The sequence below is a fragment of the Arvicanthis niloticus genome, chromosome 17 (genome assembly GCF_011762505.2).
Source record: "Arvicanthis niloticus isolate mArvNil1 chromosome 17, mArvNil1.pat.X, whole genome shotgun sequence".
Lineage (NCBI taxonomy): Eukaryota > Metazoa > Chordata > Mammalia > Rodentia > Muridae > Arvicanthis > Arvicanthis niloticus.
Window position 1 is genome coordinate 11,928,582 of NC_047674.1, and position 27,044 is coordinate 11,955,625.

The 27,044-nt window shown below is 50.3% G+C and overlaps 1 protein-coding gene across 2 annotated transcripts; it reads right to left on the reverse strand.

Annotated features, from left to right (window-relative positions):
- On the reverse strand, nucleotides 1-27,044 carry Ano7 (anoctamin 7). 2 transcript variants are annotated; one of them, XM_034521552.2, is made up of 24 exons: nucleotides 26,812-27,044; nucleotides 25,646-25,760; nucleotides 24,058-24,115; nucleotides 22,723-22,853; nucleotides 18,728-18,835; nucleotides 17,940-18,076; nucleotides 15,985-16,042; nucleotides 14,763-14,873; nucleotides 13,200-13,365; nucleotides 11,966-12,056; nucleotides 11,187-11,283; nucleotides 9,525-9,668; nucleotides 9,321-9,458; nucleotides 8,649-8,747; nucleotides 8,468-8,570; nucleotides 6,712-6,823; nucleotides 6,411-6,465; nucleotides 4,900-4,997; nucleotides 3,643-3,776; nucleotides 2,559-2,764; nucleotides 2,331-2,473; nucleotides 2,011-2,101; nucleotides 1,484-1,603; nucleotides 1-1,295 (listed from the first exon to the last, which is right to left on the reverse strand). In XM_034521552.2, the coding sequence occupies exons 2-24, from the start codon at nucleotides 25,751-25,753 to the stop codon at nucleotides 1,221-1,223; spliced, it is 2,583 nt and encodes an 860-aa protein (XP_034377443.1). In that variant the 5' UTR covers nucleotides 25,754-25,760; nucleotides 26,812-27,044; the 3' UTR covers nucleotides 1-1,220. The 2 variants fall into 2 exon arrangements, with proteins under 2 accessions (XP_034377443.1, XP_076770823.1); XM_076914708.1 differs by having other exon boundaries at nucleotides 9,321-9,668.

Below are 27,044 nucleotides of genomic sequence, written 5' to 3' on the forward strand. Positions count from 1 at the left end.
GTGAGTTTCAGACCTTTATTCCAGCATAGTTAAATGGCAGAAGGAAAGGCCTATACCTATCCCATCATGAGTGGGTGGCTAAGTTAGGAAATAACTGGCAACTAACCATCAGTTAACCCAGCTAACAGAAGGCAAGCAACAGGAAAGGCCCACATTGTACCCAGTTCAAGAAGCAATTGTATGTAAACACTGGGGGTGGGGGGGAATAAGCCCACTAGGTGTTACAGGAATCTGTTTTTTCTGTTTGCACTATAAGGGGTAAGATTTCACTCCACAGCCTTCCCCCTTTAGTGCTTGCTGTGTGCTGAGTCCCTGGCCCAGCACTGTAAGGCACACAGGAGATAAAGGGGATAGGGCAGAGGCCTTTGATCTGTCAGGATAAAGAGACCGTGATATGAAAGAACCCATAGGCCTTGGTTACTTAGGTATGAAAGGAAGAGGTAAGCAAACTTCCTAGGACTGTGGCCTGGGACATGGTATAGGTCTAACAGCTAGGTGTGTCTGGTAATGACCATGTGAGGAAAGGCAGATGGTAGGTCAGGAGGGGTAATGTAACCCTATACTACCACAAGCAAAGCCCTGAGAAGGCAGAGACCCCAGAGTCTAACTTTTCAATTGGCAGAAGAGTTATGCCATGGTGGCGGGGGACCATGTGTGAAACCACTTCCTCATTACTAAGATGCAGATGGCCCTCAGCCTTTGGTTTAGGGATAGGAAAGTCATTAGAGATATTAGGTGACACAAAGGAAGGGCAGATACTCTCTGAATACAATGGTCGGCAAAACTGAGAGCCACAGAGGCCAGCATTTCAGACAACCTTTTTGCCTTGTGATATGGGGAGGTTGGAGGGTGGGGAATGGGAAGTGGGATGGGACACAAGTTTTTGGCTCATGGGACCTAGGAATGGCAGTAGGGGATAGCCCCTAAGGCCAGCAGCTCCAGATGAGTAGTCTTAAGGAATATCTAGCAGGGGTAGTGACTGAGCAGGGTGTGTGAGCAGAGGACTATGGCAGCCAAGGGTCATGGTTACTTTAAACCAATAGTGGGGATGAGTTGAGCTGGGGACGGGAGCACAACCATGGTCTCCAAAAGACACACGGTAGTAAACTGTCTCCTGATGCATCATCGTCAACAGTCTCCCAGGCAAGTGTGTCAGCCTCCAGTAACCCCTACTGTGACCTCCAAGAAGGAGAGGAGGTAGTCACCAGTCCAAAGACACCCTAGGCTGGAAGACCCAGACTGAGCTCTGAGCTTGGAGGCTGGTCATCCTTCGATGCTGTTGCTCCAAGAAGAGCCTGTCTCAAAGAAAGTGAATTGTCAGCTTGACTACAAAAGGGACTGTAAATAGCCCCTCAGTCCTTCACCCACTTGGTAGATGTGCTACTAGGACTAACTAGGCAGAAATAAGGGCCATGCTTTAGTCATGTGACCTGAGTATGAGGGACAGGACTGTAAGGCCAATAGGTTGGGCTTGGGTGCTCACCTCATTCTCAGCCAGTGCCTGTTTAGCTAAGTAGTATTCCCGTTTCACCTTGATCTCCACGGATTCTGGGATGTCAGGAACCAAGAGATCCAGAAAACGGCCAACGGAGAACACCACATGCTGGGGACAGAAGCCCCACCCCCAACCCTTGTAAAACAAAAGCCCAGACTAGCCTTCAGGGGACCAGGTAGGCTGCCCAGGTAGGTGGAACTGGAGTTTCAGGGCAGGAGATGAAACGGAGGAGCAGAGGTCTACGTCAGAGACCAGCTAGCCCTTCTGAGTTCCCCATAGCACCTTCCAATCTGCAAAAGCATTCAGGGGCTAGCTCATGAGCCAGGGCCGGCCAGCAAGGGAAAGTAAGACACAGAATTTTGATTTGGCTGGAAAACAGAGTGGGAGTTCTGTTGGTCACACTGACCTCCGTGCCACAGGATTAGTAGGCAAAGCAAGTCAGGAGCATCATGTTAAGTACAGGGGCCAGCAAGGGGATGGGAGTCATTGCAAGAGCTTTCAGATGCCTTGGATACCTCAAACACGATGACAAAGGCCAGGCGGATGGCCAGGAGAGTCCAGTAAGTCGGGGAATAATGTCCATCATCATCCCGGAAAGCCCGGTACCTGCCAGAGAAACAAGATTCAGTAGCTTCCTAGGGTTAAGCTGAAGCTGGCAAGCGGACCATCTAGACTCAGCCTTTCTATTTCCCCTACTCTTCCTCTCTGGTTCTGTACGTGAGAGATCGTGCTGAAAGCCAAACAACAAAACCCTACATCTCTGGGGGATGCGGGACGGGAGGGATGAGTCAATAGTACAAAAAGCCAAACTCCACATGCTCTGACTTCAGCTCACCTGCAAGTGCGGTTGTGTATGGAGGTAAAGGTGGGCGGGGCACGCGCCAGCGTGAAATTGAGGAAGCCACGCAGGTCAGGGGCGTGCGTCCAGCTGTAGTAGACACGTGGCAGGAAGTCGGAGGAGAAGGCCAGCAGGAAGGCCTGCGGGCGAGGGGTCACAGCGAGGTCACCACCACCACTAGCCAGCACCACCCAGCACCACCCAGCAGGCGGGCCGAGCGCTCACATTACTGATGACTGCGAGGTGTGTGAGGCCGGCTAGGATGTGGAACCAGATGCCGATGTCCTGGGCGCGCTCCGCCACCGGGCGCCGATACTCGCACACGAACTTGCGAGCATCCAGGCGGATCTCCACCCAGTTGTTGAGTAGGGCAAAAAGCGGCGCCAGCGGGCAGGCGGCCACGAAGATGGTGACGAATCCAAACTGCAGCACTGCAGAGCAGGAGCTGTTAAACCTCTCAGACCACCCGTGGTAGGGGATGGAAAAGGGACGCCCAGCTTGCCCACCAGAGTATTGGGAAGTTCATTTCACTCCATTTCTTCCCCTCATGTTGTATTCAGTGCAAGACCCACTGACTGCCCCCTGAGCTTGGGAGCCTTGATATGCACTGTTATAATCTTGGTGCTCCTGGATGGCCTTGGCCACCTAATACACCTGAAGTCAGGGACTTTTAATGGCAGGCAGGAGAGCAAAACCTGCTTCTGGCTTTAAAACATGTCCCCAATTTATCTTACAGGATCTTCTGTAAAATTGCCAGGGAGTTCCTTGGCCATTGTTGAAGGCATTAGGATACACTGTATCAACCTGCTCACTGAAAGCGGCCCTATTTTTTTACCCACAGAATGATTCTGCAACTGTTACTGGTTATGCTTTGGTTACCAAGTCAGTCATGTGTTCGGCTGAGAAACTGTGCTAAGTTATGCCTGTGCCAGATCTCAACAAAACCCTGACCTCAAAATCATCTCACCCTTCAAGCTATGGGTATGGGCCACCACTCGGCTGCCTGTTTCACAACTGAGGAAAACACTGGAGAAAATTCGTTCTCCAGGCTGACGTGGCCCAGGTGTGCCTGCCCTCACAGGCTGGAGAACCTTGGCCCTGCCCCTGGACCTGATTTCCCTAATACACAGCCTCAGCTCCTAAGCCTCTCCAAACCTTTCCACCCACCCTGCCTGGCTCTGTTGCCACCTCATCTCTTCTCAAGATATCTGCAGGCCTAACTTACCCCCCACCAAACACACACACACACACCAATGGTACATTGCATTTCAGGGTATGCCGGGGCAAGTGGCTGCAAGGCGGGTCTTACCCATTTCAAGGTATTCATGAAACAGCCCCTCACAAGGCAGCAACTCATAGTCAGCCTCCCAAGGTGCTGGGTGGGTCCCCATGCCAGCCTTCTTCCTCCTGGAGTACAACCTCTGCCAACAGCCTTTCAGCTTTCTGCAGGTGGAAAGCGGGAAATGGCATGGCTGATCACACATCCAGCTGACGGCTGAACTAGTCTGAGAGAACATGCACCCTGGATGCTCTTGTTCTCTGGGGCCAAGTTAGGCAGGGCAAGGGGTTGTAGTTGTTGCAGGTCAGAATACTCTAAGTCCCTACCACACACACACACACACACACACACACACACACACACACACACTCTGTGGGACATGATACAGTTTGCTCTTCTGGTTCCCTGTTGTGTCTTCAAAAAGTCAACCCAGCTCCTAGGACCTTTAGGGGATGAAACCAAACCAAAGCTAGGAAGGAGCTTGTGAGGGTAAGACCTGAGCCTCCAGAAAGCAGAGGCCATGGGGCCAGATATGTTGGCTTCATCATACTGGGGCCACATAGGTGGGATGGCAACATCACACCCAGGAGGCATGTGTCAGTCCTATGTGTATGTGGTTTGGTCAGAAGTCCCGAGATATCATGTACAGATCAAGTGTGTCACTTATCAGATTGTATGCGGGCACAGGTGTCTGTTGGCTTCCTCAAGCGCTCTGCACTTGCTAGACACTGAGCTACACCCTTTACTTCCTGGGCCCACTAATTGTCAGAGAAGTCAGGAGGCATCCAGAGAGAGACTGCTATGGTTGCCACGTCAGGGCCAACGCTGCCTTTTGAGGATGGTAGTGGGCATCTGGGTTGGTGTAGCCTCTAGGCAGAAGACTATTCCCAGGCAGACCCTTTGGAGGACTCTAGCCTATAAGAGGGGGTGGGGCACAGTTCCAGCTAGTGGGACAGGGATGAGGAGCTGGTCCCTATTAAGGGGATCTGTACAGGCATGAGTCTAGAGGTCAAGCTGGAGAACCAAGGCCCCCCTCTTGCTTATCTGTGCTGGTAGGGAGCACATGCTGGCCTATGTGACCTCCCCTCACTGAAATGTCCAGGGGCAGTGCTGGTGACAGGCTCTCTAACACCTTAGACACAGCAACAAATTAGAGAGGCTGTTGTAGACCTCTGCAGTATGACAGAGGTCCGGAGGTTTGACACATCCTGCCTCCCCTTTACTCTTCGAGCGCTCTGAGGAAACCCTGGTCCCTAGAAGCTGTGAGGGCAGGGTGGGTTGACTCACGGGACCAGAACCTCCTGCACGTTATTGATGATCTGCTTGCCCACCATGATGACGAGGAGCTCCTGTGCCAGCTCACTGAGGCAGCCTCCAGCTGGACACTGCAGAACACAACTCCTGGTTAGCTGAGGGGGAGGGACCAGGAACACATAGCTTTCTCTTAGCTCCAAAGGTGGCTGCTTCTCTACCCCTACATCTTCATAGGCCATGCCTGGAGTACCATGAGGATAGCAGAGATCAGCCCTCCCCATGTCTCTTCACTTATGTATGAGAACAACCACTGGGTGGCTGTAGACTGCAGCCACAGGCTCCAGGAAACACCCAAGATGTAGGTCAGTGAAGAGCCAGAGCCAGGGAGTTTCTGGGTATCCATGCCATGCAGGGGAAGCTCGGCCATACTGTGGGATATCATCATGGTCACCAGGTGGGGAAAAGCGTGAGAACCTAGCCGGTGGGGGGCAGGGATCGATCCAGCCATTCTCAAACCCACAGAGTCCTGAATAATTTCAACACATGAGCAAATAAGTCACCCTTTTCTCGCCTAAGTAGATATCTCTCCGTTGGCTATTTCACCAAGAGCTAAGAACTACCTAATATGGCAGAGCAGCCACCACCCTGCTCCTGAGGAAGAGGCCAGGTTGCAGTATTTACTGGCTCTGCGTCTCCCCACACAACTTCTTCCCCTTGAAGTAAGGGGAACAGATTCCCTCTGGGAAGTGAGCCTTCTTGCAGGAAGATGAGGTAATAACTCAGGCCCTGGGAAGATTGTTGTTCTTCCTTCTCCTCTGAAAAGAGAAGGGTCTTTCAGACCTGATGCTCAGTGATGGCCGCTGGGCCCCCATGTTCCCCAAGTTCAGCTCCACAACTAACAGCTCCAGATGTCCCCACACACTCCCTGTGCCTCTGACTAGCCCCACTTGGCCCTCAGCAAGGCCAGAAGTGTAAAGACAATTCTTGGGGAGTCTGGGCAACATAGGGTTGACTCCTTACTCCTTCTTTGTATCTATGCTTGGGGTCTCAAAGCTCTATCACCTCCTGGGGAACCCACATGTCATCTTCTGCAAAAGCCTCCTGAGGCACATTTGAGAAGCCAGGCTTGGGTCCCAAGGCCAAGCGGAGCACACCAGGCTTAGTGGAAGACAGCAGCCATGGAAGGACCCCAGACAATGAGGCTGTTGGGCACTGAGCTCGGGACTTCTCACAGACTGCAGGGACCTTGGCAGTGACATGGCTCACAGGGGGCATTCTAAGGGCTTAGATGCCTCTTGCTTGTGCATTGGGTTAAAGGAGAGTAGGGCTGGACCCCATGGTGTGAGCATTCTCTACACAGTGGTTCTGAATCAGGACCTAGGGCCAATGAGGTCAAGAGGCCTGGGAAGCATCTGTAGATTCTGTCACTGGCTTGGACAATGGTGAGAGGTGGGCAGGAAGAAGAACAGCAAAGCAAGGCCTCAGTGGGTACAGAGGTAGCACAGCCCCCATTTTCTGTCTGGATGTGTCCTCAGTACACTCACCTCCTCATTTCGGACTCCAAACAAAGTGTGGTAGTTGCCCGGGTATCCCACAAACCTGCCAGGATCCAAGGTGTGAGGCTGTGAAGGACTGGGGTCTGGTTGTCTCCTCCCTCTTTTCCATCCCTGAGGCCTGGCCTGGGAGACACACAGGCTTGACCCTTGTCACCTCTAAGCCCAGTGGATATCATTTTTTCTCAGTGTTTTTGCCCTAGCCCCCCCCCCCATGCTGAGCACACCAGACAGGGTGGGGCAAAGCTGAGCTGCAGGGGAGAGGTGACATGTTGGGAGGGTGACCACCTACCTGCCTTTGAAGAAGGCAATGTACACAGGTGAGGCGTAGAAGTTCACAAACTGGAAGATGAACACCTTGAAGGTGAAGGCGTCCTCAAACGCAGTCTGCGTCCGGTGCATCTCTGTACATTTGGGACTTTCACTCAGTCCCCGGGGATGTTGGCCAGTGTACACTGCACTGCCCCCATTCCCATGAGACCACCCCACCACCCAGGGTGAGAAGGAAGCCATGTTTGTTGTCCAGATATTTTAAAGAAATTCATTAAAGGAGAGGGTCAACATACAGCAGTCCTAAACTTTTAATTTCAAAATTACCCTAAAGCATGTTGGTCAGAGTGGTGGTAATTCCTGTCTGCTTGACTAGCCTGCAAGATGTCTGGGGTATTGGTAAAGCACAGCCATTGGTCTGACCACGAGGGTGTTTCTGGAAAGTAACTCATGAGGACTCTGACCTTATCAATGGATCGATCTCTCGGTGGCAAACACATGCTGATAATAATACCAGTGTTGGTAACAGCTGGGGCCTACCTGGAGAAGCAAGTGTCCCCTGATTCTTTCCTATATTCCCCTCCTTCCTTCCTGAGAAACCTACCCTCCCTGCTGTGATGGACCTCTGAAATAGTGATCAGGAATAAATAATTCCACCCTTAAGTCATTCTGTCTGGTATTTTGGTCACAGTTATGCCAAAAGAAGTAAATAATATAATTACAAATGTCTGGAATTGTGGACAGAAAACAACAAACAAAACAAAACTAAAACCAAACATTTGCATTCTCGTTAAAATAGTATATAGGGGGCCAGTAAAATGGTTCAGTGAATAAAGGTGCTTGCTGCCAAGTCTGATGACCTGCGTTCCATCCCCAGAGCGCACATGGAAGGAGAACACTAACCCTCACAAACTTCCCTGGGACTTCCACACATGCACCATAATACACACGATCCATGAGACAACTGAGCACACATGCATTAAATAAACCATCTTTTTAGAGTATGTGCAGATGAGTTGGGGAATTGTGGGGGTGTTCAGGGACAAGTAATTTTCTGGTCAAAGCTGAGCGAGGCCCGAGCTACAGTGCAAAAAAATTACCAAGACCAATGTGGAAACATAAAAGGTCAATCTGAGAGAAAGGGGACCCGAAGCCCCACAGCTGTGGGAGCATGTACCCCAGCTCCAGCTTCTCTGCTCATTCTCCCTGGAACACTGCTAGCTATGCCCTCTTAAGTAAGAACTGCTCTGGCACCTACCTGGGGAACTCCCTTAGTCCTGTATTCCCTTTCCATCCATGATCATTGTACCCCAAGTTTGCTCTGTCCCCTCTCCTCGGGGCCTTGGCCAGGGGTTGTATAGGCAAAGCCTTGTGGGATGAGTGGTTAGGCCTCCTCCTTAGCATTTGCTTTTGGGAAAACTCAAAGAGAGAAACATCCTGGAGACAGATACGGAGGCTGTGTACACTTGGTAAACATTTGGGGTGGGCTTAGCTCATCCTAGCTCGGCCTCACTCCTAGCCAACCTGACAGAGCTCCAAGTCCTTGCTCTAGAGGATCTGGTCTCACCCTGAGGGCTGCACAAGCTGGAAGGGTCTGGTGAGGAAAGTTGGAGAAGCAAGGCCCCCTGGCTGAGTGCCCGTGGCCTTCCTCTCCCTAAGGCCCTGCCAGTACCATTTTAAGCAGATCTCTGAGGGAAGGTCCAGAAACCCCTTGGGAGTAAGGGTCTACATTGGTCAGTTCACACTTCCATCTGCTTTGGCCAGTGCTCAGTGCTCACCCCATCTTGTTAGGACCTGGGCCAGGGCCACATAGACCTTGGAGAGGATGAGGATGAAGACAAGGTTCACCACTGACCCTGTGAGGCTGGCAATCCGTGAAGCCTGACAGGAAACGGGTGATCAGAGCAGGTACAGGACCGGTGGGGTGGGAGGGTCAGAAGACAGGCAGCAGACACTCACCCAGGCTGAGAGGAAGGCGTTGTTTGACTTGGACACAATGACAGCCATGACGGCTCGGTAAAGGATGATAGATACAACGCACATAATCACCACAGCCATCTGCAGGACCAAGGAGGTGTGAGCCCCCTGCTGTGGCCCCAGCACCCACAGCTTCTGGGTCCACGGCATACAGGTTCCTTTTCCAGGGACTCCTATCTGCAGCCTGCCTGTGTCCCATGGGTCCTCCAGAGGCGGCCAGGTTGGGACTGGGAGGGTGGACAGGGTGCCAGGTGTTTACTGTATATTGTTCTTATACTCTTATACTGGGTGGTGTTAGAGAACTGTGTCCCTGTCCCATTCACTCGCCTCCTTACAGTCCTGAATTGGGACCATGGCACTTGGAAAAGGTTGGGGTACTTTCAAGCAGTCTTTGACTAGAAGGTACCAAAGGGATTATTTTTTTAGTCCATTCCCTTGTTAATGGGTGCCCTGTGCCGCACATGGGGAAATGCTTCCAGAACCCCTCATGGTACATACACATGCACACCCCATTCTGAGAGCCCATAGCTTGGCTCTGGGCTCAGTGCCTTTGTAGGGGTCAGTGAGGGTCTTTGGAGCTGCAGAGTGGAACAACCCTTGTGGCTCAGGAAGACAGAGGCAGAGGACGGAGGCAGGATGGCAGGATCCACATACCATCATCAAGAGTACCACAGAACCAGCTAGCATGCGGCGTACACGATTCTTCTCAGGAAAGTACGGCTCGTCTTCCCCCGTGATGGGGTTCAGGGCTGTCATGGGGGCCGTTGCGGCGAACTGTGGCCGAGGCCTCTCCTGAAAGGGAGCCATGCTCAACAGGGTGTGACCCTTGCCAGAAGCCGTCCAGCCCAGTTCACTTACCTCAATGTCTTCATAGTCTGAGCAGTCCCAACGGTAGGCCAACGTGGCGTTTTTCCGCTTCCAGTACTCCAGAAGCAGCACCGCCCACAGTGCCATGAACAAACTGAAGAAGACGGTGCCGCCATGGTCGAAGAGCCGCCCAGCCTAGAGGGGAAAGAGGGAAAAGGGGACTCCGGGTCTTTTTCCCAAGGACTGATGGTCCTTTCACAGGCCTAGTTCTCTGGAGCTGGAGTATCTTTCCACGCAGGCTCACCACAGTGCAGGAGATCCATGGGGAAAGGGAGTCTACCCAGGAGCCACAGTAACTAGTTTCATTCTTGGGAATGTTTTTTTGTTTGGTTGGGGGGTTTTTGTTTTGTTTTTTTCGTTTTGTTTTTTGTTTTTTTAAGAATATCGTCATATCGTCAAAGGGGCTGGAGAGATGGCTCAGGGGTTAAGAGCACTGAGTGCTCTTCCAGAGGTCCTGAGTTCAACTCCCAGCAACCAGAAGGTGACTCACAACCATCTGTCATAGGATCTGATGCCCTCTTGTAGTGTGTCTGAAGACAGTGACAGTATACTCATATACATAAAGTAATAAATAAATAAATCTCAAAAAAGAAAAAAAAATGAATACCGTCAAACTCGCCAGCTAAGGATGACCTCAAACTCCTGATCCTCCTACCAGCCCCAAAACTCTGGGATCTCAGGTACACACTACCATCTTTGTTCATGTGGTGTAGGGGGTCAAACCCAGGGTCTCACGGATGCTAAGACCTCTAGCAAGTAAACCACATCTTCAGCGCACAACTCAGTCTCACTCACCTGGTCCCACTTGTGCCTGACTTGGGTTTGTCTGACCTGAGCATGTTGAGAGGAGACTTTAATTTCTTAGAGTCAGTGGAACTGGGCAATGCTGGGCACAAGGTGGTCAGGAAGTTTGGAGGCTTGGTGGGGGAGGGGTTAGGTTGTGACTCTCAAAAGATGTGTCCCTGGCACCCTTGATGTGATCTCTTTTGGGGGAGTGAGGGGTTTTGAGACAGGGTTTCTCTGTATAGCACTGGCTGTCCTGAAACTTGCTCTGAAGACCAGATGGCCTTAAACACACAGAGATCTGCCTGCCTCTGCCTCACAAATGCTGGGGTTAAAGATGCATGCCACCACCACCCCACTGAGAAACCCTGTCGTGAAAAAATAAAACAGAAAAGAAGAAAAAGGAAGAGAAAGAAAATGAGAGGAAAAGACAAGGAGGATAGGAAAAAAGGAAGGAAGGAAAGGAGGAACAGAGGGAGGGAGGGAAGGAGGGAGGAAGGGAGGGAGGAAGGGAGGGAGGGAGGGGAAAAGCTAAGAATGAGGCTGTGAACAAGCTAGGAAGCAGCATTTCTCCAGAGCCTCTGCTTCAGTTCCTGCCTCCAGGTTCCTGTCCTTATCTCTCTTCATTTTGGGCTGTGATCAGAACACGGTCTTTTATGACAATAGAAAGCAAACTGACAGCCATATAGCTAATGGGAGACTCCGGGACTCTCTTGTCAGTCGTTTGTGAGTCATGCATCCCACCTAACCTGAATGCCAGGTTAGGGGACAGCAGCTGACAGAGCTTGCTGAGGGTTCTGCCGTCACAGGGCCAGGACCTACAGGAGATGCCGGCCCTCACCACCCTGACCCCCAGCTCTCATTCCATACCTGGGCCAGGGTGCAGGCACTGGAGAGCAGCCAAAAAGAACAGTCGGGGCACAGTGGGCACATGTTGAAGCTATCCGAGCTGTGGCACAGCTCCTGCCTGTGGGGTGTGCACGCAGTTCCAGGAGCTGTACCCACTTCCTCCCCTTCACACCACCACTGCTCTTCCAGCCCTGGAACTTTTGGTTAATGTTTTATTTATTTATTTATTTATTTATTTATTTAGACAGGGTCTCACAACTTTCAGGCTGGTCTTGAACTTGCTATGTAGTGGAAGAATTCTTTTAATTTCTAAATCTCCTGTACCCGTCTCCTGAATGCTGGGATTGCAGGTGTGTACTGCCACATCTGGTTTATGAGGTGCCAAGGGCTCGAGCATGCTCGACAAGCATTCCAGTGAACTACCTCTCCAGTCCCAACAAGCACTTCTTTTAAAAGTGGTTGATTCTGAGTATATGCAACAGTAGCAACAGAAGGTAATTCTTTAGAGTTTTCATTTGCATAATAAAATAAAACACAAAGCCAGTCACTTATAGGAAATGCCTACGGTGTTCTAAGGACAAAAGGTGAGTGTTAGTACCAGCCTAGGGACACCCCTGACCATCTGTCAGCCTGGGGCATCTCTGTCCAGTCTGACTTCTAGCCGTGACCTCAGGAGAGCAGGCTGCACTTACCACACACCTCCACCCCAGTTTTACACAGGGCCTGGTGCTTGGGAACCCCATAGCCATGCACCCTCATGAGGCACAGGAAGGCTTAGGCACTGAAGAGAGGCCACTTACGTTGGTATGTCTGAGAACACCAGGAAACAGCCCACCAGGAAGACCACTGTGCCCACTACTGCTGCGGGCAGGAGCCAACCAGTGTAAAACCCTGAAAGGGGACACAAGAGTCCAGTTGTTAGAAATTGGTTGTCCTAGGGGTGTATTTGCTTTCTGGAGCTCAGGCTTAGTCCAGTGTGTACTAGAACATCTGGAAGGATCCTGAGAGACTCAGGAGTCTCCCCTGGCTACTGCCCTTGGCTCAGGGCATCTGCCCTCATCTCTGGACTCTCTCACCATGCTGGCTAAGTACCAGTGTCCCTCTGACTCCATCCCATTGGGCCTTTCTTTTTTTTTTTAATAATTTATTTATTTTATGTAAGTACACTGTAGCTGTCTTCAGACACCCATATGAGTGCATCAGATCTCATTATGGATGGTTGTGAGCCACCATGTGGTTACTGGGAATTGAACTCATGACCTCTGGAAGAGCAGTCAGTGCTCTTAACCACTGAGCCATCTCACCAGCCCCCATTGGGCCTTTCACCTCCTGATATTATCTCCTAGCACTTGTTCATCTCCAAGCAACTGCTCACTAATGTCTTTCTGAGAGGCACAGGATTCACTGCAGTTCAAGCCCCAGAGAAGGTGTGAATCATTCCAGATCCTCCCTTATCCCCACACCCTACCTGGGCATTATCTCAATGGATCACATCCAGGTTCCCAGAGGTACCTACATCCATCAAACATGCATCTACCTGCTTCCTGTAGGGTCAGCTCAGACCACAGCCTCGTGTTCTGGTCCCTCCCTACTAAACCCTGTGAGGCCAGGAAGACACCAATAAAATGTTTTCTGTCTGGAGCCTAGATTAAGAGTCCTTCTCCCCCACCCTTTTCTGAAGTTCTCCAATATGGCCATACTGGACAGCAGGAAAGGCAAACCCCAGGATGGGGAAGAAAGGTCAGAAGGCAGACCTGAGGGAAGGCAGCTAGTCTCTGAAGATGCCAGAAGGACTGAGAAGAGCGGAGGATGGTTTGGAGCAGACCCTTCCATAGGCATGTCTCAGAGTAGGAGTTCCTGAGGGGGTTTCCCAAAAGAGTCTAGCTGGGGTCACAAGGGACCCCACAAACTAAGGGGCTCCCAGTGCAGTGCCTAGTATCTGTTGTATTATCAGGGAAGTAAGGCCTGGGAGTAGAGCTATCCCAGAGGGTAGATTGTTAGAACACAAGGACCAAGCATCAAGATGAGACTCACCAAGCCAGGCGAAGTAGAGAGCCACCTTCTCCCCAAAGTATCTTCGCACATGGTCCAGTGGCTGGTACTTGCTCCACTTGCCCCAGCGAGCCCAGTGCTGGAATAAAACTTGACGCTGATTAAGACCCAGGACCTGTGAACTCTCTGGGACTGCAGCAAATGGACCCTGGGAATAAGAGGCCATTGGGCTGGGCTTCTTCACTGGGCTTCTTCTCTCCCTGCTAGTCCTCCCACAGGACATACTTCTAAGTATGGGAACTTTAGGAATGACCCAAACCCACAACTCCACCCTCCAGTGCAGGCAAATGGCATGGACCCTAGCGGATGATGCTCTAAGGAGAAAACATAATCAGAATCATAGAGGGGTGGGGCCAAGAAGGGTCTGAAGGGAAATATAGGTCGAGCTCCTTGATTCCTGGGACTGCTGAGTGTCCAGGTCAGTGGACGAATCTGAAAGAGCTGGTCAGAACAGTAGCTGGGATGTAGGTTAACCAATAGCCCTGTGAGGTCTTCCAGGCCTGGCGCAGATGCTGTGTATGTGTGTGTGTGGTGTGTGTGTGGTGTGTATGTATGTCTCTGTGTGTATATGGTGTGTGTATGTGTGTGTGTAGTATGTATATACGTATGACTGTGTGCATATCTGTATGTGCATATTCATGTGTGGTATGTATGTATGTATGTGTGTGGTATATATGTCTTTGTGTGTCTGTGTGTGGTATGTATGTCTGTGTGTGTTGTGTGTGGTATGTATGTCTGTGTGTGTCTGTGTGTGGTATGTATGTCTGTGTGTGTCTATGTGTGTCTGTGTGTGTATGTGTCATATGTGTGGTATGTCTGACTGTGTGTGTGTGTGGTATGTGGTATGTATATATGTCTGTGTGTGGTATATATGTCTTTGTGTGTCTGTTTGTGTGTGGTGTGTATGTGTGCACACGCATGGTATGTCTGTCTGTCTGTCTATATGTATGTAGTATGTATGTCTGTGTGTGTTGGTGGCCTGATATTTCTACACTCATTTCACTTATCTACATGATATTAAGCAGGACTGTCCCCAGGGCCTCATGTGCCCACATGACTCAAGACCTTTTAAAATTACTCTACAGGTCTCTCCTGTGTGGTAGAAGCTGCAGAAAAACTGGGGCATTAGTAACATCCTGACCTACATTTGGGCTGCATCAAAGATGGTAGTCTGGGTGTCAGGGCAGTGCCAGGCAGCTGGTGTGGAAAATGTCTCTCTGCCACTGCCCCAGACTGCTCGGCTTCTGGGTAGGGAGAAGGGTACCAGAGACTTTCCTATATTCTGTACTGAGAGATGCTGCCTGAGGAACCCAGCCTTAGTACCTGGAGTGGGACCTAGTATATTTACTGGGGACTCCTAGCAAGGGAGGAACCTTCAGCCTCTAGCCCTGACTATGTCACATCCCAAGGCTATGTATTTGATATTCCTGACCCCAGGATAGCAGTCACAGAGGGCAAGATCCTTTTGCTCCCTGTAAGTAAGGGGGACAATAGTGTTGGGGTAACTCACAGTCCACCCTGTCAACTCCCAGCCCTGAGACTCACGTCATGCAGAGGGAAGGCTGCACTGAATACACCTTCTGCCAGCAGCTGGTCAATCCCAAACAAGCCTTTCTTCTCATGACCATATGGAGTCTTGGCCAGGATCTCAAATAGCTGTGGGATAGGTTTGGGATAGACCCATCACTGGACATGTAAAGGCATAGCAGGGAGACCCATCTTGGTGCTGAAACTTTGGATGACCTCTTTTGGCCCCCAGTGACAGATAGTGATACTGATGGAGTGAAACCCAGGTCCTGTGTCCCAGCCACACATTCCTGAGCACACTGGTAGGGACAACAGCCATTCTTTCATCTCAGAAACTCAGAAGCCTTAGTCAGAGTCATATGGCTTTAGAGTCCAGCCTGGGTTGGAACCTGGGCCTAGTCATGCCATGGCTTGCATGGTCCCCTGTTTCAGTACAGTTAGCTCTGTTTAGATACCTGTCTGGGGTGGGAAACCTCTGGCTTTGGAGGCCACTGTAAGCAGTGCCCTTTGGTGGTCATAAGTGGTGGCTCAGGCCTGTCTAGACCCTTTCTGGCCACATGCTGTTGGAGCAGAGCTCCCAGAACAGTGGTTCTCAACCTTCCTAATACTGTAACCTTTCATACCTTTCCTCATGTTGTGGGGACACCCAGCCCATAAAATTATTCTCATTGTTACTTTATAACTGTATTTTTGCTACTGTTATAAATGATAATGTAAATACCTGTGGTTTCTGATGGTCTTAGGTGACCCCTGTGAAATGGTCATTCGACTCCCAAAGGGGTCATGATCTGCAGGTTGAGAACCACTGCCCTAAAGCCTCAGATCTGCCCCTGTAACCTGGTTTTTAACAGATTGCCTTAGGGTATACTGAGACCTCTTCTTTGTCTGTTCTAGCAAGCCAACAGGATCACCTCTCCTGAACATGGTATCTTGGTTGTCTGCCTCAAAGGTCCATAAACATAAAATTCTGGGCCCCAGTATTATGGAGAGGTAGTGGCTAGGGAGATGTCTTTCACTTGGTCCAGTAAAAGCCATATGGATATGCCCTGCCCCACTGTTCTCCATCCAGGCCATATTATTACTCTCTGCAGCAAGATCAGGGATTTTCTCTAAGGCTTCAGCCCTTTGGTTACAGAAAGCTTTATGCTGGCCAGGAAGACCTCAGGGTTGGTAGTTGGGATACACCAGGACTCTCTGAGCCTGATCAGACTAGTGTCTTCAGTGGACATACTCCACTTACAATCTGGTGCCTCTTGGTGCTGGTGAAGAAGGTGTCTTGGTTGTCACTCCCAAGGAACCTGCAGAGGTGAGAAAAGTCAAGAGATTGAAGAGTATGGAGATTTTTGGCACACAAAAGTAAAGACATCAGAGCAAACGTGTCGGAGAAGAGCACATACAGACAGAGAACCACGACCCAGAGGCCCGGGAGGGCAACCTCAGCACCAGATCATACTCAGTTTTCGTTTTTTGCTTTTTCTTTCTTCAACAACAAACACTACCCACCACACATACAAGGCAGGGGAAAGGCAGGCAGTTCATATAGAGGACAAAGCCCTGAGCAGAACCGTAAACTCACTACGAAGCCCTGAGTGAACCTGCCCTGAAGCTTGCACACAGGGACTAACGGTGCAAGAGGAGAGAAGCACACGCGTTCTGGGTTCTTTGTTACCAGAGGGAACAATGACTGAAGCTAGGTCTACAGGCTGTGTATGGTCACACACTCGCTCTGTTCAGGAATGGATGTGAGGAGGCCCCTGGAGTCAGTGAGGCAGGGCTGTCCATGCACATCTTGTCTCTCTCACCAGTCAGGGAAGGTATAATGAGGAATTCACTGACCCAGGACACAGGATCAGAGCAAGGATCTGAGTGTCATCTGAGTGTGTCTCACGAGAGTTTATGTGCTGTGAAGTATCAAAGTAGTGGAACTTTTAAGAGTGAGGCAAGCCAAGCATGGTGCCACACCCCTTTAATCCCAGCACTTGGGAGGCAGAGGCAGGGTCTTTGTGGGTTCAAGGCCAGCCCGATCTACATAGAGAGTTCTGGGATGGCCAGAACTACATAGCAAGAATCTCAAAAAACTCAAGAAACTCAAAAAGGACTGGAGTTGAGGTGGGAAAGGGTATGAGGTCATGTGGATTCCACTCTTAGAGTGGACTAATTCTAGTGTCAGGAAAGATTCAGTTATTAAAAGAAGCAAGACGTTCTGAGTTCGAGGCCAGCCTGGTCTACAGAGTGAGTTCCAGGACAGTCAGGGCTACACAGAGAAACCCTGTCTCGGGAAAAAAAAAAAAAAAAAAAAAAGAAGCAATACGACTTTGTCTACCTTTCTGGGCCCCGTTAGCTCCCTTTCTGTCTCCACTGCGCACTGTGTTTTAGCTGCTATATCTAGCCCGAGAATGACCAGCTAAGGCCACCAATTCTGGACTTTCAGCCTCCTAACTTGTAAACTAAACAAACCTCTTCTTTTAAAGAGCAGTTTGTTCTGTATAGTGGGACGGAAGAAGGAACTGGCAGTGATCACCGCATATCAGACCCCATTTCCTGTTTTCTTTCCTTTGTGTGGGCATATATACCATGTGCATATGATGTGTGCACATTCCACAGTGCATGTGTAGCACCAAGATCCCAGCACCAAGACACCTTGAGGCAGACTGTCTTCAGTTTTTGCTGTACAAATACTCCAGGCTAGCTGGCCTGTGAGCATCAGGGTAATTCTGAATTTTCCTTATCTCACCACAGGAGTTCTGGGATTACAGAAGCACACCTTTCTGGCTTTTTTGGTAGGTTCCAGGAATTGAACTCAGGCTTGCCTGACAAGTGTTTTGATCTGTTGAGCTATTCCCCCTGCCCCCAAATCTCTTTTCTCAACAGAGTCTTTGGGTATTGTGTTATGATAACAGAAATGGATTGTTGACATGAGCCTTGTGTGTCCATTCCTAGGATTTGGGGCATGTGTGTCATATATTAGTCACTCTATTGTGACTAATGCAGACGGCTCACCAATACACAACTGTTCAGCAGGCTCACCTGGGACTCAGATGGGTTCTCTGAAAACCCCAGGTGAGGAGAGCATTTGGGAGAAAGCATAATGTTTAATTCACTCATAGTCTCATTCACACATCCTAGTTCTTATGGGGGCTGGTCCCACCCACAGGAGACTGTCCTGCTGGGCTCAACAGGACAGCAATGCCATACCATTGCAGCTTGCTTGCTTTGAACTGGCAGGAGTAATACTCGGGGGGCGTGTCAGGCACGTGCTCCAGCAGGATATTGGGGATGCCCAGCCACTCCAGAAGGGTGGCTGACCAGTTGGAGGCCTGGTTGGGTAACTCCTGGAGAGAAAATTGTCCAGAGGGAGATCTTCACTGCTGGGGAGGAGATGGACCAATTCTTCAATCAGGGAGCCTCTTTTACCGATTTACCCTGCTGTGGACCCTTCCCTTCTGGGGACCCTGCTATGGACCCTTACCCTCCTGGGGTCTCAGGTTGAGAGTGTCTCGCTCTGTTAAATTAAGGACCAGAGCTACTCTTACCACGAGGGAGTAAAAGCGAACAAACAGTGTGTCTCAGCCTCACACCAGGCTGGTAAAGCCCACTATGAGCAAGCAGTTCAGGCAAGTCAACCTGAGGGCACCAAAAGACTGCCATCCTGCACCCTGAGCACATGAGGCTGGAGCTGCCTCAGCAGATGGCCCTGTGGGCTCTGGGGCTGCAGGGGACTCAGCCAGCTTATAGTCAAGGCTGCCCTACATACTGTCAGGATCTTCCTGATTCCTTAACTTGCCATTCAGGGCATTATCCCCTGATCACCCCTTGGGGCACTCTGTGGCATGTGACAGTGGACAGGAGGGAAACTAGAGGTCTCCAAGTGGGCACACCTCCAAGGAGTGAAGGTTTTGGCATTTCAGCATTGGGACTGATCAGATGTAGACCTGGGTGGGGATCCCATTCTCCCCCTCCGCCCTTACGTCCATCCCCCATACCTGCAGAGGCAGCTTCAGACGCAGGTCTTCGGCATAGTAACAGAGTACAGCCCAGGACGCGCTGAGGAAGATGTAGTGTACTGCAGTGGCCTCGTCCTGGACGTCATGCTGCAGGCGCCAGGGAATTCTGTGAGGGCCTGAGGGCGTGGCTGTGTGCCCTGTGTCTATCCACACTCAGGAGACGGCTAACAATGCCATAGCCTTAGTGCCAATGAACAGCCAATGGCTGCACACTTTCTCAGTAGGAACGCTCACTTCCGAAGTCTACCTCGGAAAGCTGGTGGTGACAGCACCTCCTCTCCAGAGAGCTCACATCTGAGGCCCATGCCACTTGCATTCTCTTCTGTGGTAATGGCATCCAAAGCAACCCTTCCCTCAAAGTTTTGGGGACCCATTCATGGCTTCTCAGAGATCATACTGACATAGCCTGTCTTCTGGTTAAAAAAGGGGGGGGGGCAGCTAATTCAGCTTTGCCTAGCAATACTTAGTGGCTGCTTCATTCTTTTTACTTATCTCTGGAAAGTCTCACTGTTCCCCACATACCTAGGAAACATGTACACCCCTGCGGGCACAGATAGGTGGTCACTACAAGCCTCCATTTAGCTATGAGTCAGGCTACAGCAAAACAAGCCATCCTCATGGTCAAACACAGCTTACTGAGACCAGCAGACTCCCTGACAAAGACAAGGACCATGAAGTGCACATAAAAGTAAGCATCCCAGAGTCTGGTTTTGTCTGTGTTTTATGCTGTTGAAGATTGTAGCCACTGCTGCTTTTTGCAGTAGGCAGCACTGTAAGCCCAGATTTATGTTGATTCTGCCATCGACTAGAGCCATATCGAATGGGAGCTTGGTAGGTAGGTGGTGACTTGGGTATGTGCAGTACCCGTTAGTCCGCCATCACTGCCTAGATAAGCCAGTAAACTCATTAAGATGAATGGGTTTGAGCCGTTCTTTGGGCTGTTACTGTTATCCTTGTGTAGAGACACATGTTAATTTTATACCTTCCCCCGCCCCAATCCTGCAATACTGAGTGTCCATACTGCCCTGAGATAAGACATGCCCAGAGTCCTGGGAGGGGTTGAGACTTCTGAGCCTCTATGGAGTAGGGACATATTGTTGAAAGACTTTTCCAGAGGTTCTCAGACCTTGCTGTACATCACAGCCCTCTGGGGTTCCCCTAAATGCTCATGTAGAAACTACATCCTGCCCATGGGGGCAGACCCGAGCCTGCTCATTTGGGGCACCCCTGGATGGTTGTGACATGCTAAGAGCTAAGAACTACGAACTACATTGTAGTCTTAAGCCTGAGGGTACTCTGGACAATGGATTGGGGGAGGTAGTGATTGGGTAGATAATGGGTGATGAATGGATTGTGTGTGTGTGTGTGTATAAAAGTTATCAAGGACACAAGGTCAGAAGTTGTGGTGGTTTGAGTAAGAATGGCCCCCATAAGGTCATGTATATTTGAATGTTTAGTCACCAGGGGGTGGAACTCTTTGAAATGATTGGAAGGATTAGGAGGTGTGGCCTTATTGGAGGAGGCGTGGCCATGTTGGAGGAGGCGTGGCCTTGTTGGAGGAGGTGTGTCACTGCAGGTGGGCTTTGGGGTGTCAAAAGTCCATGCCAAACCTAGTCTCTCTCTCTCTCTCTAGTCTCTCTCCCTAATCTCTGTGTCTGTGTTTCTGTGTCTGTCTCTCTGTCTCTCTGTCTCTCTCTGTCTCTCTGTCTCTCTGTCTCTCTGTCTCTCTCTCTCTCTCTTTTTCTCTTTCTCCTATTTCTCTAGCACCAGCCTTGCCTGCCACCATGTTCTTCTGCCATGATGATAAACTAACTCTCTCTTAAGGAGAAACTTAAGAAGCCCCAGTTAAATGCTTTCTTCTGTTAGAGTTGCCTTGGTCATTGTGTCTTCATAGCAATAAGTGACTGAGACAGAGGCAAATGTAGCTCTGTCCACAGTCAGTTAAAAGTAACAAAACTCATCAATAGCAACACATGTGACCAGCAATCTACACGTCCAGAACAAACATGGAGTTCCTATATAACAGTAGAAACAGACAAATGACCCAACAGGATGAACAAATGACAAAGAAATGTGGTTGGCTTTACAACTGCTCCTGGACTTAGATGGGTCTGCTCTGGATTTCTTATTTTAGGATAGGCTGCAAGCAATATGCATATGTGAACACCAGACTTTGACATTTGGTCTTTTCCTGGCTAGTGGTGTACGGTCCTACCGTCTCTGCTGACGCTGGGAAGCAGCTAGGAGCATAGCTCCTGGTCTAGCCTTTGCTCTCAAGGGGGCAGGTGCCCTGTACCATGTACTTGGTCGCTAAGGTAGGGTATTTGATAAGATAGGTATATTGGATGCATTTTTTTTGTTTGTTTTTTCAAGACAGGGTTTCTCTGTATAGCCCTGGCTGTCCTGGAACTCACTCTGTAGACCAGGCTGGCCTCGAACTCAGAAATCTGCCTGCCTCTGCCTCCCAAGGGCTGGGATTAAAGGCGTGCGCCACCACTGCCCGGCTATTTGATGCATTTTAAATTCTACCCAGGTTTAGGAGCTAGCTTCAACTGGATTATGGCTGGGAGCAGGTGCCTTCATCATAAGTCAATAAAAAATATAATGAAAATATAAATGGCTCATAAATGTGTAAAAAATGCACAACTTCTTTAGAAATTAGAGAAAAAAGAAAACTAGGCTGAGGTACTGCTGATCAGCTAACTGGTGAAAATGGAAAAGGAAAAGTCAGGACTGGAGAGACAGCTCAGCAGTTAGAGCCCTGGCCAGCTCAACAGTTAGAGTGCTGGATGGTTCAGTAGTTAGAGCCCTGCACAGCTCCACAGTTAGGGCACTGGCTGCTCTCGCAGAGGACCCAGGTTCAGTTCCCAGCACCCTCATGGCAGCTCACAACCATCTGTAACTCCAGTTCCAGGGGATTTGACACCCTTTTCTAATCTCAGTGGGTACTGGGCATGTGGTGCATAGACATGAATCCAGACAAAACACAATACACATAAACAAAAAAAACTTAAAAAAAAAAGAAAATGGAAAAGTCTAACAGTGACATGTGTTGAGAATATTCAGAGTGAAGAGGTGCTGGTTCAGTCCCAGATGGCAGTGTAAATTGGGCCAGAAATTGAGAAAAGGGGGGCACAGCCCCAGTCATAGACCTCAGGTGGGGTGGTCAAGTGGAAATGAATCAAATTCCCACCAGCCCACAGCAAGACTGGACAGCGCTTGCTGTGGGGAAGCCTCCCAGGCCACAGAAGATGGAAGAAGTAAGACTCTATTATCAAACAGACAAAGCCCAGTGGAAGTGCTATAGGACAGGATTAACAGAAGTTTCACAACTGATTCTTATGGAAGGAGACCATGATGACAACAGCCCTTCTGAGGACAGAAGAAGGGGCTGGGAGGGCAGAGGATGAAGACTATGTATATGTATATGATGTATATGATGTATATGTGTATATGTATGTATACAAAGACTTGGCATGAAGGCGTGGGGTAAGACAGGGCTCTGCACACCCCTCACCCTGTTGAGATCCCCTGTTGCTTGCCGGCCCCAGGACTTCATTTTCTCCTGCTCCTGGAAATCGTTAAGCCATTCTAAGTGGTACTTTACATAAAACACACAAAGGGACCTTTGAATTTGCTAAATCCTATAAACACCAACAGTGACTGCAAATGACGCATAGACAAAAACTGGAGACAGGCCATGGGTAGCAAAGATGGGGGCAGTTTTCTTGGCTTCCCTGAAGGCTTTAGCCTCTGTGAGTGAGCCTAGTATGCATGGTGGATCCATGGTCTCGCTAGTCTGGAGTCAGTGGTTCCCTAGCTAGAGGGAGCTTCCTGAAGGGTGGGTATCCAGCAGGACCCTAAGGCCTAGTTTGCTTTATATCTTAGGGCAGTAAGCCCTCAGGCTTGCAGAATAAATTCTAGGTCATGAGAAAATACAGAATCCATACAACCCTCTCCTGTCTGCGGTGTACCTGATCTATTTTCAGGCCAGCCACATGAAGATTCTCCAGAAAGGTCTCCCGCCAGACCTCATGTGTGTCTGTCTTGTCCTGCGTGGGGTTCTCTTGGTTTCTCAGGTCTTCTTCCCAAACAAGAACAAAGTCTGCAAGAATCAATGGGGACAGAGGTTCCGGCCAATGGAAAGCAGACCCAGGGCAGGGCTGCTGGGTTCTCAGCGGGGATGCAGGGATAGTGACAAGCCATGGGCTTCTCTGTGGCTTTTGCCCAGGCCCCCCTCTCCTTGGTTGTAGTTAGAGCTGGAGGGCAGGAGTGTGTGTGTGTACGTGTGCATGCATGCGCGTGTGCGTGCGTGCGTGCATGCGTGCGTGCGTGTGTGTGTGTGTGTGTGTGTGTGTGTGTGTGTGTACGTGCGCATGCGTACAATTCTCTTTTGAATTGTTACCCAGGGTCATCTTGTCCACTTAACATTTATAGGGGACTTTATGACAGAGTGGAACTTCATCATGGCTGTGACCTCTCTCGAGGCGTGTCTCTGGTATGGGACTCAGGGTCTAAAGGCTGCTCAGTCCAGAATGTAAATATTTACATCCCAGTATTCTAAGCTTTACTTCTCTCTAATAGGCCTCATTAACACAGTACTTATTTTCTGAAGTAGTTTGGAGGAAGTACTCCTTTAGCTGAATTCCACTTGTGTGGCTTAATGTCTCCTAAGCAAATCTATTAGTGAGCCCTTTTTTTAAAAAAAATTTATTTATTTTTATCATATGTACACTGATATTTGCCTACATGTATATCTATGTGAACTATGTCTGTGTAAGGATGTTGGATTCCCTGGAATTGGACAGTTGTGAGCTGCCATGTGGTTGCTGGGAATTGAACTCAGATCCTCTGGAAGAGCAGCCAGTGCTCTGAACTGCTGAGCCATCTCTGCAGCCCCTCTGAGTCCCAGCTCACTTTGAGTCTCTTTCTCAGTAACATCTCACCCCTATTGATCCACACAGACGCCGTGGTGGGGCTGTGCTGGGTTGAGCCTGGCCTCACACACCGCGGTACCATGTGAAACAGGGAACTCTCTTTGACTCTTTTCTCTTGCACGCACGCCTTTGGAAAACAGTTTGGCAGCTACATAAAAGGTTAGATGTTGAGTTGCCTTATGACCTAGCCATTCCATCCAGAACCATCAACTTGCTGTTATCTCCCTGACAACCCCTGGCTCTGCAGGAAGCTCTTCCCTCACCCCAGCACACAGGCCTTATCACAAGGACGCCTGGTTATTTGAGCTTATCTAAGCCTACTGGCTTCCTGCTGTCACCCACCCCAGGACCAACAGAGTTCAGGTGGCTTACCAATTGGGGGTTTGGCAGAGCTCCCAACTCTGCTGGGGGACACCTGCTGTTTACCTGCCTGGAGGAAGGATGAACACAGTCAGTATCCAACCATCAGATGACTCACTGCCACCCTGCCCACTTCCATGCTGCTCCTTGTCCTGACGGCTACCTCCTTCCACAGTCCTCTCTGTCCCTCCTGTTTCCAACTTGTAACCTACAGGGACTCTGTTCTTCCATAGGAGTTAAGGAGTGCCTCCTTGGTTTTGTTCAGAAGACCAGTGTCTATGCCTTAATGATAAAGAGGCTCAGCTGAGGCCAAAGGAAGCTGGGTAGACAAAGATACTCTCCCTCTGCGGTTACTCACCTTTGCAAAAGGCCTCTACCTGTCTCCCAGGGGACTAAACTCCTATCCAAGGCTAACTTCTGTTCCCTACTCTAACCCTCAGTTAGCCCCAGGCATGCTCTTAACCTTGAGCGCCATCTCCTCCCCTTTCTTCTAACCCCGCCTACCAACCCTACTGCTCATCCCAGCCAGGACATGTCCCTGGCTACAGTGCTTTTTCTCCTCCTTCTCCTCCTTCTCCTCCTTCTCCTCCTCCTCCTTCCCCTCTTTCACTTCTTCTCTTCCTCCTCCTCTTTCTCTTCCTCTTCCTCCTCTTCCTTCTCCTCCTCTTCCTCCTCTTCTTCCTCCTCCTCCCCCTCTTTTTTTTCCTCCTAACAGGAGCAGGTCCCCTTCATGAGCTGCTCTTTTGACAAATTGTTAGAGGCAAAACAGACAAGAGACTGGTCACAAGCACCTTTCCATTTCCAGAAGAGAAAGTGTGGAGGCAGCAAAACATCCAGGGTGTGGCTGCCCTGTGCACCTGCTGCCTGTCTTCCGGTATCTGTAGGCCTTTGGGTGCATCAGAACCCATGGGTCACCCACCCTGCATTCCTCACATCCACAGAAAATATGACATGTGCCCAGACCTCCCTTAGTCCAGGTCTCTGTCACATTCTGGAGATGCCCCCCACCTCCCCACCCGTGTCAGTTGCAGATTTCCATTCATTCTCATGATCATCTGGCCATCCCTCCTGTCCTTCCCCACACCTGATCCTGAATCCCATTCCCCTCCTGATCCCCTCTTCTACCCAGTTCCCTCCCCTCATCTGCCCCTTATGACCATTCTATTTCCCCTGCTTAAGTGAGATACCAGCATCCTCCCTGTGCCTCCCTTCCTTTTTAGCTTCTTTGGGTCTGTGGAGTGTAAATGGGTATTCTGTATTTCATGGCCAATATCACAGTGGTTCTGGCAGAGAGGGACCAAACCCTAGACCTTGGTCCTACCCTTGTCTTCTCTCCCTTCACCTGAGCCTGCCCCTTCAAGTTTGAGGGAGGTGAATGGTGACTTGTGTGTCAAGGAGACATCTGTCCCCTTGTCATCCAAAGCTGGGGGGTGCATGTGGATGCTGTACCCACTTTTCAAGGGTTCTAGGACAGGGCAAGTATAGGTAAGTCCTGACTGGGATGGGAGAGCTCCCAAATCACACAGCACACAGAAGCCTCATGGCTCAAAGCCCAGAGAGGAGGAGGAAGGGTGGCCACTACACCTAGGGTTAAAGATACCTCTGAGGCTTGGGCTGTGCTCCCATAGGAGCACCCATTCCCTGCTTCCGGGGAGGCCATGTCGATCAGCACCACGCTGTCTTCTTGTCCAGCTTGCCTCCGCAACATCTCACTCCTGTACCACACCAAGGCCAGTGTAGCCAGAGGATGGAGTGGTTAGAGAGGATACCAATGAGAGCCAACCCTGACACTGTGGCAGAGCCTAGACTAGCAAGGGCTCTGCTAGGGCCAGACAGTACTGTCCCAATGTGGGCATGTGAGGATCCCCACATCCTGGCTCAGTAGCTCCAGGAAAGAGCCATCCACCCACCCACCCACCCACCCACTCATGGACCCATCCACCCAACCACCCAAGTGTGGACCCCTCTTGTCCCTGAGTGCTTTCACTCTGGGTAAGGCACACTATGAGGTTGCCACACAACCACTCCCCACTTCTTCCTTTACCTATGGAAGAGGGCCATTTGGGCCATGAAGGATAGACAGTGTCCTTTAAGGCCATCTGCCTTTGCCACGATTCTGGAGGACCTACTGCTAGAACCCCAGGCTCTCCCAGCAAGGAAGAGTACAATCACTTAGGGAGTTTTATGGGGTTTCCATACCAGCCTGTGACCTGTGGTCCTGGAAGGAGGAGGCTGGGAGCAGGGCTGTTGTTCTGACGGGCAGGAAAGGAATGACATTGCTCTCATTCTAACCCCTTAATTGAGATAAATTGAGGCCTGGAATGGTAGCCATAAGCCCAAACCCAGCTCCTGCTAGGACTCAGCACTACAATGTGGGAACCCTGGGAGCCAGTAAGAACCACAGGGTGCCCTTGGACAAAGGCTGCAGAGCACGTGTCATCTGATGGGTGGGACAGGGAAGACAAAGGAGCCCCAACCAAAGATCCCAGACAGGATCTGTGATCTGTTATGAGCAGGTGTAATGCTGGGTCCTTAGGGCAGGGTGCGCTATTCAAAGCCACACTGAACACTGTTCCTGCCTCGCTAGAGCTTAGAGCAGACACTGTGCCAGGTAGACCTCTGGGCTCCAAGAGTAAGCCCCAACACTGCTGCTCAGCTTTCAGACCACGGAACCTCAGTGAGTTCCAGGTGCCTCAATTTTCTGGAGTCCATCTCCCTTCTGTCCTCCCCATGGCTCAAGCATCCAGGAAGAGGACAACAGCCTACCTGGCAGAGTGGTTTCCAAAGGAGACCTCAGAGTTCACAGCCAGCCCATCAGCAGAAATCTGGTTCCAGAAGGAGCAAAATCAGAGCCAGCAGCCCTGTCCCTAGGGCCCTGCCTGAGCTGAGGCAGCCACTCACCTGTCCTTGCCTCACAGCACAGGGTAAAGGAGCTGGAAGCAGACAAGAGAGGTACTAAGTACAGCTGGCCACCAGGGTGAGGTCTCAGACTGTGTCTC